This window comes from Megalobrama amblycephala, linkage group LG1 (assembly GCF_018812025.1).
Source record: "Megalobrama amblycephala isolate DHTTF-2021 linkage group LG1, ASM1881202v1, whole genome shotgun sequence".
Classification (NCBI taxonomy): Eukaryota; Metazoa; Chordata; class Actinopteri; order Cypriniformes; family Xenocyprididae; genus Megalobrama; species Megalobrama amblycephala.
In genome coordinates, this window is record NC_063044.1 from 73,901,959 (window position 1) to 73,916,441 (window position 14,483).

Genomic DNA, 14,483 nt, shown 5'->3' on the forward strand with positions numbered 1-14,483 from the left:
GTGATTTTCCAGCATCTCACACTTTCACTTGTTTCAAAGATTTGTTTGATGATGATCAAGATGATGTTTTCTGATTATGATGAGATTCAAATATAATGTAAGACTTTTGTTTCATACAGCGATTCCTCCTCGCAGGAGAAGACGGAGCATAGATCATCCTCCTTACTGTAAGTCTTTATCTACATAAATGCATGAAGTGATGAAGAGTTTGTGGGAATTATGGGTAATTTATCCCTATCAAAACACACATGATAAATTCAGCCTCCTACTGGTGGATTCTGGTCATTCAGATCTGTGATGTTGGATTAAGATCAAGATCTTGTCATCACATGTGTCATGTGTTAGTGTGTGATGTGAGGATCGTGAACTCTGAACGTCTGATTTGACTCTTTGCAGTGAGGATTGTTCTTCTGGGGAAGAGCGTGTCAGAAAACAGTGGAGTGGGAAACTTCCTGTTGGGACGAGCAGCNCATCTGAAATCAACGGCCGACACGTTACTGTGATCGACACTCCAGGACTGTTTGATACTGAACTGAGTAATGAGGAGATCCAGAGAGAAATCAGACACTGCATCTCCATGATCCTGCCTGGACCACATGTGTTTCTCCTGCTGATTCCACTGGGAAGATTCACTCAAGAAGAACAGAAATCAGTGAAGATCATCCAAGAGACGTTCGGTGAGAAATCTCTAATGTTCACCATGGTGCTCTTCACCAGAGGAGATTTCCTGAAGAACAAAACCATTGAACAGTGTTTGGGAAAACCTGGATCTGTGATCAGAAACCTGATTGAAGTGTGTGGAAACAGATTCCATGTGTTCAATAATAATCAGACTGGAGACCGAACACAGGTGTCTGATCTACTGGAGAAGATAGACAACATGGTGAGAGTGAACGGAGGAAGTTTCTACTCATGTAAGATGTTCAGAGAGATGGAGAGAGAAAGACAAGAACAACAGATGAAGATCCTAATGGACAGAGTCAGAGAAAGAGAAGAACTGATGAAGAAACTGGAAGAAGAAATGAACAAAGAACGAGAGACATCTCAAAATAAAATAGAGCAACTGAAGAAAGAAAAAGAAAAACTGCTGATGAAATACGACACAGAAATAGACAGACTGATGAACAGAATAGAGATTGAGAGGAAGGAAAGAGAAGAGGAATATAATGAGAGAGAAGAACGATATAAAACACTAATGAAAGAGAAAGAAGATCTTCAATATAAACATGAAGAAGAAGAAAACAAGATGAAGATGTTGATGGAGAAACTGAACAGAGAAAGAGAAGAACTGATGAAGAAACATGAAGAAGAGAAAGAGAGAATGAAGATGATGATGGAGGAAGAACGACAGAATCTAGACACTGAGAGAAAGAGAAGAGAAGAAGAGTTTAATGAGAGAGAAGAACGATATAAAAGAGAAATAAAGGAACAGGAGGAGCTGATGAGAGATGAAATGAAGAGAGAACGAGAGATGTTTAAAGATGAAATAAAGGAAATGAGGCAAGAAAACGAGAATGTGAAGAAAGACAATCTTCACATCAGATACGACACAGAAATAGACAGATTGATGAAAAGAATAGAGAATGAACAACAGAATCATGACAAAGAGAGAAAGAGAATAGAAGAAGAATTTAAAGAGAGAGAAGAACGATTTAAAAGAGAGATGAAAGAGAGAGAGGAGCTTGAGAGAACAATACGAGACGAGATGAAGAAAAAACGAGAGGAATTTAAACATGAAATAGAGGAAATGAAGCAAGAAAAAGAAAAACTTCAGATCAAATATGACACAGAAATAGACAAACTGATGAACCGAATAGAGAATGAACGACAGAATCATGAAAAAGAGAGAAAGAGAAGAGAAGATGAATATACAGAAAGAGAAGAACGATATAATAAACAGATGAAGAGAGAACGAGAGGAATGGAAGAAACAGAAACTGGAGGAAAAGATGAGAAGAGAAGAAGAGAAGAAAAGAAGAGAGAAAGAAAACAAGATTAGTGATGAACAGATTCAGAGACTGAAGAGTGAAATGGAGGGAATAATCAGAGAGAAAGAGAGAACAGAAAGAGAGAGACGAGAACAACTAGAAGATCTAGAGAAGAGACTGACAGAAGAAAGAAACATGAGAGAAGATCAACAAAAGACTTCTGAAGAAACACTGAAACTCCTTGAAGAACAGCATGAAGAAGAACTGAAGAGAAGACGAGTGGAGTGGAGAGAGGAAAATGAACGAGAGAAAGAGGAGATGATGAAGAAGATCTGCTCTGAAACTGATCAGTCACTACAGGTGAGTATTCAGAGAAACATGGAGAGAAGATATTAATATTCATGTCATTTCAACACTGTAGCTCTAGTTTTGCCTGTTTATTCATATTTATCTGAATACATATTTGCATATAATTTAGATCTTTAAGATATAAAAACAGTTTAATCTAGTATAACATCACTTCCAGGGGTCAGAATTACAGTATTCTGATGAACTGAAATAATCGTTGCAATGCAGATATGATTCAGAACTGAACTGAAGATCTGTTATTATTGAGTACAGAGACCAAGGCTTTGATTATGTTTATAGATTTTCAGTGTCTTTCTCAATAATATTCATGATTAAATTATTTTAAAATGTAAGAGGTCAGATGGCATGAGTTATTTCAATCTATTCTGAAAACACTTAAAAGAAATGTGTTATTGCTTTTAATAATAATAATTTGTTTTAAATGATTTGTTTTAGATTATTGTTTTGTTGTCTTTTACACAGAGAGCACACAAGCACATTGGAACCGCAGGAGTCGGAGCAGAAAGAATGAAGTATCTATTTCTCAGAATTAATCTTCACAGACACCTCAACAGACTGAGAGCTGCAGATGTTCTTCAGATAACTGTTCATTCATTACAGTCTCATGAGTCTTGTGCTGAAGAAGAGCTGATTCACACTTTCATACAAAAACTACTGATGATGAACTACAGAGCAAGATACATCAAAACTGAAGAGAAGAATGAACATGATCATTTCTATGATTCATCTGAAGATGAGGGTGATATTTTTGATAAAATGTCTTTGTCTAATGAAGGAATGAGTCAGTCTGACCATATTCACCCTATGGATGTCCAGATGTCTGTGTTTCATTGTTCTGATGTTTTCCTGAAGCAGCTGATGGTCACTAAACTGTCCCAGTGTCAGTACGCTCTGCCTCTGCTTGTTCCTGATCCATTCACACAACAGATTGAGTTTCCTCTCTGGACATTCAGACAAATCCACAAGAGCTGGAAGAGCAGAAACACCAACAACGAGATCATCAGTCAAACCCAGCCGATCTACAAGGCAGAAACTCCAATGGTGTTTTTCTTCAGGTTTGGCTCTGTGTCTTCATCCAAGTCTCAGCTGATAAACAGTCTGATCAATGAGAAACACAACACGTTCTTCCACAGGAACTGCCCAGACAGCAGCAGAACCAGAGTCCTGATGGATGGAGTGGTGGAGATCGCCTGGTTCTGCCCCTCTGGATCATATGATGATAAATTCAGTGACTGTGTTGCGTTCTGTAATCTACACAGTGATGCAGGAGACCATGAGAAACAGCTGCAGATCCTCACTGAAATGAGCTCAGTCAATGTTGTTCTTCTGCCACGACTGGACAGAAATGACAGAAACATGATAAAACTTCAAGAACTCTATGAGGACTCAAAGCCACTCATTTGTCTTTTTACTGAGGATGAATGTTCTGTAACTGAGATAAAGAAAGGGAAATTCAAAATTGGTTTGAAAGACAGAAATCTGTCATATGTATCTGAAGAACTCAGAAGAGCGATAAATGATTGTCTCTCAGAATCATCTTCCACTTTCAGACTTGAAGATGTGTCCAAACACTCAGACATCAGAGTAGATGAGGAAGATGATGAAGACTGCAGGAGAGGAAGAGAAGCAGCACAGCAGATGATGAGTTTACTGGAGAAGAAAGATCTGATAGAAATCAAAGAGTCATTTCTGCCTCATCAGGGGAAACTGTGGCATCAGTGGAGTCAGAAGAACAAAGAACTACATCGACCTCGAGAAGATGAGACAGAAATGGACATCAGTAGAAAACTAACAGAGATGAAGAGAATCCGTGAACAGCAGCATAAATATGACATCAGTGAGTTTATGAAGATATATATTAAAGAAATGAACTCAGATGCTACAAATAAGATGTTTTTCATCAAATGGCTCAGAATCCTCCTGGATGAATTTACATCAGCTGGTCTTTCTGCTCTACATCACAAATATGATGAAAAGTGGTCAACTGCCTTAAAGCTGAAAGAGAATCATGATAAATCTGTTCATATCAGAGCTGAACAAACTGAACTTGAGAGATTATCTGAGGATATTGAAGCTGCAAACTTTGGTCTGGAGCACATCATGAGGGAGATCGGTCAGATCTATGAATCATGTTCATCTGTGAAGAAGAACAAGAAAGACCTGCAGGTTCACTTCTCTTCTCTCCCGAGTCTTGCAGCAGAGATGATGATCTCTGGATTTCCACTGGAGCTGATGGATGGAGATGCTGCTCATGTTCCTCTGATCTGGATCTCTGCTGTTCTAGATGAACTCATCCAGAAACTGGGAGACCAGAGAGTCTTTGTGCTGTCAGTTTTAGGGAATCAGAGCTCTGGGAAATCCACCATGCTGAATGCCATGTTTGGACTCCAGTTTGTCGTCGGTCCTGGCAGGACAACCAGAGGAGCTTTCATGCAGCTGGTCAAAGTGTCAGATGAGATGAAAACACAGATGAACTTTGACTATATTCTGGTTGTTAATACTGAAGGTCTTCGTGCTCTAGATCTGACTGGAAGATCAATAAGACATCATGACAATGAATTGGCAACATTCTTTGTTGGTCTTGGAAATCTGACATTGATCAACATCTTTGGAGAAAACCTGTCAGAGATGCAGGACATTCTTCAGATTGTTGTTCAGGCCTTCCTGAGGATGAAGAAGGTCAGACTGAATCCCAGCTGTGTGTTTGTGCATCAGAACGTTTCAGACGTCACAGCTGTAGAGAAAAACATGGAGGGAAGGAGACGACTGCAGGAGAAACTGGATGAGATGACAAAACTCGCTGCTAAAGAGGAAGACTGTGATGCAGAATGTTTCAGTGATGTCATTAGATGTGATGTTCAGAAAGATGTGAAGTATATCGCTCAGCTCTGGGAGGGAAGCCCACCCATGGCACCACCAAACCCAACCTACTGTGAGAATATTCAACAACTGAAGAAAACTATTATGTCTCATGCCTCAAAATCACATGGAATAATGCTGAAAGACTTAAGGGACCGTGTTAAAGATCTCTGGGAGGCTTTACTGAATGAACGATTCGTCTTCAGCTTTAGAAATTCTCTGGAGATTTCAGTCTACAGGAAACTGGAGAGAGAATACAGCAAGTGGTCCTGGAGTCTTCGCAGTGCCATGATGGAAACTGAGAACAAACTACACAACAAAATAGAAAATAAAGCAATTCATGAGGTTGAGAAAACTGATCTTCAACAAGAACTGAGGAAGACAAGTGAAGAAGTGAAGAAATCAATGTCTGAATTCTTTGAGAAAGACAAAGATAAAGATATACTGATTCAGTGGAAAACATCATTTGAAATCAAAATCTCAGAGCTTCAGGAGAACATTGTGAGAGAAACAAAGAGGAAATTAAATGAGGTTCTTCAGCAGCGAGACCTTTTACATTTACATTTAGTCATTTAGCAGACGCTTTTCTCCCACGCGACTTACAAATAAGATTAGTAGAAGCAATACAATCAACATGAGTGCAACAGTATGTAAGTGCTGTGTGAAGTCCCACCTGAAGAAAAAGACTGATGATCAGAGGAAACATCATGAAAACACTCTCTATGAAAAGAGCAAAGAACGCCTTAAAACTCAAAGACAAAACAAATGATGAAGAAACACTGAAGAAAGAGTTTGATTTGTTCTGGGAAAAGAGTGTGAAGAAGATCATCAGAGACACTCCTGAAATCAGAGACATTGATGTAATGAGAGATGTGAGAGAGATCCTCAGTGACATCTATAAAAGTGTGTCTGTAGATCACTGGAGGGAGAGGAGGGATATTTTCACTGTGATTAGTTATTCAGATTATGTTATTTTCAAAAGGTCCACAAAAGGAGGAATCAATGAGGGTGTATTAAGAACAGTTAAAGAAGCACTTTGATATATTCAAACTCTCTCTAAAGAGGATGAAGCTCAAATCAGATCATTTGTCACAGATGTTTCTCAGCAGACAGACAGAATGATTCAGTCATTTAACATCTCAAAGATGGGCTACAACATCAGCTACATTCATCAGCTCACAGATTACATCAAGACGAGAGTAACAGAACATGAGGAAGAACAAGTGAAATATGAGTTCAAGAATGAATTCTTCATGGATCTGGTTCTTTCCATCTGTAAGAGATCAAACAAGAAGATCACTGACCAACACAGACTTGGCTTCAGAGAAGTCAATGATCCTGTAATACATGTTGAGAAGAAGAGAGAAGAGTACTATAGTATTTTCCAGAAATACTGTCATGGAGCAACATTAGCTGTCATGTTTGGAGAGATCATCTGTCAGAAACTGAAAGAGTCCATTGATCAGAGCATCTACAAGAAGACTGCCAGAGATCTGACAGATGAAATGATGAAAAACTGTGAATCACTGAATGGAAACAGATCAAATCTGGAGAAACACATCCTGAAGACACTGGCAGAAGAGGAGGATTTTGACAAATACATGAAGTACTTTAATGAGCCCAGAGATCACTTCAAGAGTTTCATCAGAGATGAAGTCAGACGGTACATCTCTGATAATTTCAGTGTCAGTGTTTTACCCAAGATGAAGGAGAACATTGAACTCCTGCAGCAGAAGATCATGAAAGCAGCACATGAATCTACTGAACATGTTCAAGAGAACAGTGTCAGGGTTCTGTCACTTCAGTCTAGTTTATTTCTTGGTTTTGTGACAGAGCTCTGACACTCCCGTTCTTGTCGTGTTTTTGTGTGAGCGTACGGTCTCGAGTGTTCTCGAGCTGTGCGCTCTCTTGTCTGCGTGCCTTGTTTCATGTTGGGAGCGTGGCGTTCGGATTCCGGCACTCGTGTCTAGTTTGGTTTCGGTTTCGTGTCGGGATTCGGACACTCGCGCTCCCAGTCCTGTCTTTATTGTGAGCGCACGGTTTGTGTGTACTTTCACTTGCCGTGCACTCTTGTCTCATGTTTTGTGTAGCACGCGGTTATTTCCACCTGCCGCGTGCTTTCATGTTGTGTTTTTGTCTTGTGTTGTGTAGCACGCAGTCTGTGTTCACGGGCTGCGTGCTCTCATGTTGTCTTGTTTTGTGTGAACACGTGGCTTATGAGTTTTCATAGTCACGTGTTCATGTCTTGTCTTGTGTAAGCACATAGCTTGTGATTTGTCTTCATTGGCCATGTGCTTGTGTCTTTGTTTTGTTTGGTGTGAGCATATGGCTTGTCATGTGTTTCTTTGTGCCATGTGCTCTCATGTCTATTGTCTTGACCCCGCCCATCTTGTTACCTGATTATTGGTTGATTTGCCCCACCTGTCCTCCCTCGTTTCCTGCCTTGTTTGCTCTCCTATTTATTCTCCTTGTGTTTGCAGTCCTGTGCTGGTTCGTTGTTGTATTTTCCCTCATGTGTGTTCCTGTATTTGATTCAAGAAGCCATGCCAGGTCAAGTCTAGTCAAGTCTGTTTTCCCCCACGGGGTAGTTTTTGTTGTGTTTTGTTTTATTGTTATTGTTTAATAAAAGCCTATTTCTTTCTGCAATTTGAGTCCTCGCTCCCTAATCCTGACAAACAGAGGAGATGTTGGTTTGTGGTTGAAGAGTTTCACACAGCAGCTCTCAGATGAGCTGATCTTCTCTGAAAAAGACCTCAAAGGAGTGAAACATGATGATGTTGATGATTTCAAACTCCTAGAAGATGTGATGAGACAAGAACTTACTGCTATAATGTCTGAGATCAGCAGTAGATTCAGCACAGAGATGTTTCCAGTAAAGCTGGACTATAAGTTCAGAGCAGATGAGCTTCTGATTGATCTCTTCTGTCAGTGCTGTTGGGTTCAGTGTCCGTTCTGTGGAGCCATCTGCACCAACACCATAGAAAACCATCATGGAGATCACAGTGTTGCTTTCCACAGAGTGAGAGGAATTAATGGGCAGTTTTACAGAGGAACAACAAACTTACAAATTAACTTATGCACATCAGAAGTAGCAAGTGATCGATTCTTTTATCCCACTGACTCAGATTATCCATTTCTCTGGAGAGACTACAGAAGAGCAGGAGGAGTTTATGCGAACTGATCTCTCTGAACTGCCCTACTGGAAGTGGTTTGTGTGCAGATTCCAGAAAGATCTGGAAAAATACTACAATAAAACATTTGAGAGGAGGGGTAAGATCCCAGATGAATGGAGAAAATACACAAAACATGACGCTATTTGGAGTTTGAATTGATACATGTAATGGAGCAGATGAAGAATGAGACTCCTCTCAGATTCAGATCACAGTCAGAAATGAGTTTCTCTGACATTCATCAGTGAATCTGAGCTCATCTACACCTCAGAAGATCAGAGCTTCATCAAATACACCAGAAGAGATTCAGTTCCTCATACAAGTGTCTGTCAGATGATCAAATCAACATATTTCTGAACATATGCCTCATTTATAAAGCTCAAGATGATTGATGTATCTTATAGTTTATTACTAATCTAAACAGCTTAATCTCTATCATGAACTGAAAAAGATCTTTGATAAGGACATTAATGACAGACTGTTGATGAAATATGATTGAAGTGTGTGTTTGTTAAAGCTCAGTGCTGGAATCAGACGATGGAGGAAAGTGTGAGAAATAAACAGATGTGTGAATCAAATCTCTCAGACCTGTCAATCTGATTCATATTGATTCATATTCATATGATTCACTCCGCACAAATACTGTCAACATCATGAATTTATTGACCTTGTCAAGTGTCCTTTCACACTTGTTTAATATTTACTCGTATTATGAGAAACTTTGATTTGACTTTAGAAACCTGAAGATCTCTATAGCAGATTTTCATTCTCTGACAGTTGTAACAAGTGGAATTAGGTACTGCTCCTTTAAGGCGGACCGTTCTCTCTCTCTCTCACTCGCTGATGAGTGGGCAGTATATAGATGGAGCGCGAACTGTGAGCATCGCATGTGTGCATGATTTATCTCTGTTGCTCTTTGTCGCTTATTTCTTTTGTTTTGTTCAGTAACGCAGTTGTCAGTGAAGTGTTGCAAACTGCCCCATGTGTTCGTGGGAACGGCGCTGATAATAAACCCCATGTGAAACGTCAGATAGCATACGTGTGTTTTGCTTGCACTTGGCTGCAACCATTCGGTCCAGCTATCCGATCTCTCTCTCTATATAAAGCGTTACAAGGTCCCTGTTCTCACTCGTCCTGATCCAACTTCTCCTCTCCTGCTTCATCTATTCCTCTCCTTTACCCAGATATTATTTTCTCTCTGCTCCTCTGTGTTGTTCTTCATCCACTGAACAAATCCGATTCAAAGAGTCCTATTTTACTGTGTGTGTCCATGTAATGGAAAGAACTTCAACCCCTGACTGTCTCTAACTGAGACTGGAATCTGGTATTTCTCAATATTTCAGTGATCTGATAATTAAAAATGCTTATCAATTGTTTCAGTATTTGTTTTATATATTTTTTCAATACTTTTGAGCTGCTGTTGTTGCAAAAGTACAGGTTTTATCCTATATTTAATGATTGGAGCATTGGGTCTTCATTTCTGACTTGCTGTGTTTAAGCATTTGCAAATAAGATGAGAAAGATCCATGATTTTGGTATGAGGTAAGCTTACATGAAAATAAAATGTAATCATTTTAGAAATGTGTTAATTGACTGCATTTTGTGTGAAAACGACATTAATTGTGTTAATGGTATGGTCACAACAGACGGATGTTCTGCTAAATGTGTTTAGAGTTTTGAAAATGTGACTACAGAATGGACAAAAGTATGTTAGACATTGAAAAAAAAAAACTGTAATGAGACCAGGCTGAATTTGTCTATGAGTCGTTGCACGAAACCGGTACAATTTGAGTCCTTCTGACCTTTTTCAGTGCATTTTATCTATTGGGTCACCAAAATATATTTGTATATTTGGAATGTCTCCTTTAATAATGTTTAAAAACATGACATACATTTTATCTTCATATTAGAAATTATTTTGTTTTTTTTCAGTTGGCACCACCTATTTTGTCACGTTCCTCAAGGCCTTCTATGAAAGTGTACTTGGGATATTAATAATAAAATGAGAAAAAAGTCCATTCATTTTGCCATTCCCATAAATGTAAAAAGTAAATTCGTGATTATTGATTAAAACCACATTATTTAGATATGTACCTCAGTAACCCCTCAACTCTGTTACACAAATCATTCTCCCCCATAAAAATAATGAACCGATACACCGGCAAGTTACCACCTTCTTTAATAATTATAACTAAATTATGTTGTGAAATTATGTTGGTCAAGCTTAACAACTCAACCCTGTTACAACAATTAAAGATAGAAAACTATTACTTGTGAAAATTATCTTTGTTATTACAACATTATTCATGATCTCTTAATATCATGCATGCCATGTGCTCTCCATTTATTAGAGCAGTGGCCAATTTAGGCAAAAAAACAAAACACAACCCTGTCACAGTCAACCCCATCACACCCACATTTTTATTTTTTTAATTTTGTGAAAAAAGTAATTTAAAGTTTGTTGAACTCTGTCTGAAATGTTCAGAGCAATATTTAATATTAGTTCAAATTCTGAAGTTCAGTCTTTGATCAAAAATGATGAGGTTAATGTCACAAAAAGTGTCCATTTCAGGCTGTCCTTACAGTTCTTAGATCCGTTTCAGATCACTTTTAATAGTGAAAATCTTTCCACACTGATCACACGTGTGCGGAATCTCTCTGCTGTGGATCCTCTCATGTGTTTTCAGATGTGTTAACAGATTGAATCTCTTGTCACAGTGTGAACACTTGTATGGTTTTTCTCCAATGTGGATCCTCTGGTGCAGTTTTAAAAGTTTCACATGAATAAAAGTCTTCTCTTATATGTATTTTCTCATGTCTCTGTAAACTCTGCAGCTGTGAAAAACTCTTTCCACACACAGAACATGAATGTGGCTTCATCTTCGTATGAACTGTCAGGTGTTTCTTCAGGTTTGATGCCCAGAGAAATGTTTTGCTGCACTTATCACATGCGTACGGCTTCTTTCCGGTGTGGAGATTCATGTGGTCTTTGAGGTGTGCAAAATGCGTGTAGCTCTTCCCGCACTGATCACATGTGAACGGTCTTTCTCCAGTGTGGATCCTCATGTGAAGTTTAAGACTTTCTTTGTATGGGAAACTCTTTCCACACTGAGTGCATGTGAACGGTTTCTCTCCAGTATGAACTCTCGTGTGAACGTCTAGACTTTCTTTCTTTGAAAAGCTCTTCCCGCACTGGTCACACGTGAAAGGCTTCTCTCCAGTGTGAACTCTCATGTGAACATTAAGTTGTTGTTTGTTTGTGAAGCTCTTCCCGCACTGATCACATGTGAACGGCTTCTCTCCAGCGTGCATTCTCAAGTGTATTGTAAGGTGCGATATTTGTGTAAAACTCTTCCAACACTGATGGCATACATGTGGCTTCTCTCTACTATGAATTCTCACATGAATTTCAAGAGTGTGTTTGTATGTGAATTTCTTTCCGCATTGATCACATGTGTGTGGCTTCTCTCCGGTGTGGATCCTCTTGTGTCTCTTAAGCTCTGATGATTGTGTGAAGCTCTTCCCGCACTGATCACATGTGAACGGCTTCTCTCTATTATGAACTCTCACATGAACCTCAAGACTTTTTTTGTATGCGAATCTCTTCCCGCATTGATCACATGTGAACGGTCTCTCTCCGGTGTGGATTCTCATGTGAGCTTTAAAATTGTCTTTGTATGCAAATCTCTTCCCACACTGATCACATGTGAATGACTTCTCTCCAGTGTGGATCCTCATGTGTCTCCTAAGGTGTGATGATCGGTTGAAACTCTTCCCACAACGATCACATGTAAACGGCTTCTCTCCAGTATGAACTCTCATGTGAACATTAAGATTATATTTGAATGTGAAACTCTTTCCACACTGAGTGCAGGTTGTAGATTCTTTGGCTCTTGTTTCCTTTAAAAATGTCTTTTTAGTCTTTGAGCGACTCGAAGATTTTTCTCCAGGTTTGACATGATGTTCCTCCTCCACTTCAAGCAGTTCTTCATTCTCCTCCTTCACTTCCATCAGGTCTGAAAAGAAAAACTATTTTTTCAGTAAATCTTCCAATTATTGTTTTGTAACAAATCCTGTTTTAGTGTAGTGAGATCTACGAATTTATCTGAACAATGACACAATAATCTAATGTCAAACTATCATAGAAAATTTGAGAATAGTGACATAATTTTGACAGCAAATTTTGGACTGCTATTTAATCTATTTGACTAAATGTAGTGTATATCAAGTAAAGACTTGCCCTTTAAAAGAAGGAAAACTCTATGCAGTCAAGTGGAGTAAATTTTTACATTTGGATTTATTTTTGTTTATTGTATACAAGTTGAATTTATCTGCAAAAGATGCTGCAAAGAGTGATGCTGCAGACAGTTGAGCATGACCACAGCTTTAACAAGATTAAAATTAACAATTTTTATCAGCATTATCTGTGCCCTACATTTCACTCAACCCTGTTACTTCTGACATGATTTTCCTCCTTTCAAAAACAGAGTATATCTTAGAACTGTGACACTCAGGAAGTGACATCATCTGGGCTCTTTCTACAGCATGATAGGAGGATGAGAAAATAATCTCAATCCTATTGTCTCAGTTTTTACACAAACTGTACAGTGTTGGCCACATTTATCAACGCTGTTATCAATTATATCTTTAACTACGAATAACGTCTTAGGTTAGGCATGTAACCATGGTTCCCTGAGAAGGGGACCAAGACACTGCGTCCTCTAGTTGACTAAAATACCCACTTCTCCATACCGAGGAATTGACTGCCATGTCGGCTATGATCAGCATATGATCAACTCAACAGACTTGGTGCTGGAGTCAGATTCCCTCACACAAGGTCTGTGATGGACTGTCAAATCCGACACACTTGATATCACCGTCTAGACAAGTGTTTCCCTACCCTGTTTCCTGGAGGCACAAAAACATGTGCACATTTTGGATATCTCCTTAATCTGACTCCTTTATTTCCCATCTTGGGGTATCTACTGATGAGCTGATGAGTTGATTCAGGTGTGCTTGATTAGGAAGAGTTGGAAAATGTGTAGTGTTGGTATGCCTCCAGGAACAGGGTTGGGAAACTCTGGTCTAGATGGAGCTCAGGTGAGTGGAAGACTTAGCACAGGGCTGGGCAACTTTGGTCCTGGAGGGCCACTGCTCTGCAGAGTTTAGCTCCAACTAGGGCTGGGCGATATATCGCATGCGATTCTCACGCTCATTTCGTCAGTAAGGCCGGTTCCCTGATTACCGCTAAATCGCCATCACCTGCTTTAAAATGGAGCAGCATTTAATAGACAAAGCCGTAGTTCACGGACAAGCCACGCAAAATCGCGTTCAGTATCGAAGATGAATCGACTTCGATAATGAACCCGATTTTGCGTGGCTTATCAGTGAACTACGGCTCTGTCTATTAAAAGGCGCTCCATTTTAAAGCAGGTGATGGCGATTTAGCGGTAATCAGGGAACCGGCTTTACTGACGAAATGCGCGTGAGAATCGCATGCGATATATCGCCCAGCCCTAGCTCCAACCCTAATCAAACACACCTCAACAAGCTAATCAAGGTCTTCAGGATTACTAGAAAGAGTTATCATCAGGGTTGGAGCTGAACTCTGCAGGACAGTGGCTCTACAGGACCTGAAGTTGCTCAGCCCTTGCCTTAGCAGAACAACTCTCATAATTGAGAGGAGACAAAACCAAACTCAACCTTGCAGACAGAGCTTATCCATAGCAGCCAAAAAGTAGTAGTATTTAAGTTTATTGCCATATCAGCATCACTCCGTCTTTCACTGATTCTTTCTGCACTTGTTTTGCATCCATGTCTGCTTGCTCATTTCCAATAATGCCACTATGTCCTGGAATCCAGCAGAAAACCAATGTTGTACTTAAGTCTCCTGTAACTGATTTGCTTTGATTGATATATCAATGATTATTGGATTGTTTGTCTTCAAAGACTCCTAGAGCTTGTAGACAGGATTTTGAATCAGTAAACATTATGGAGTTTCATTCTCTTGTAATTTCAATATGTTCCAAGGCAAGTAATAGAAGCACAAGCTTCTGCTGTAAAAATGCAACTTTGGTCTAGAATATGAATCACACCTCCCATGCAGATGGGCTCGGGTTTGCGTCCCGCTTGGAGCAGGCAAGTGCGAACCAGGAAGG

The 14,483-nt window shown here is 39.4% G+C and overlaps 1 protein-coding gene and 1 pseudogene across 1 annotated transcript; one reads left to right on the plus strand and one right to left on the minus strand.

Moving 5' to 3' along the window:
• Window positions 1-471: 471 nt before the first annotated feature.
• Window positions 472-8,496, plus strand: LOC125248618 (annotated as a pseudogene).
• A 1,914-nt stretch (window positions 8,497-10,410) lies between these two features.
• On the minus strand, window positions 10,411-12,215 carry LOC125247278 (gastrula zinc finger protein XlCGF8.2DB-like). Its single transcript, XM_048158547.1, has one exon. The coding sequence runs from the start codon at window positions 12,145-12,147 to the stop codon at window positions 11,038-11,040; it is 1,110 nt and encodes a 369-aa protein (XP_048014504.1). The 5' UTR covers window positions 12,148-12,215; the 3' UTR covers window positions 10,411-11,037.
• Between the last annotated feature and the right edge of the window lie 2,268 nt (window positions 12,216-14,483).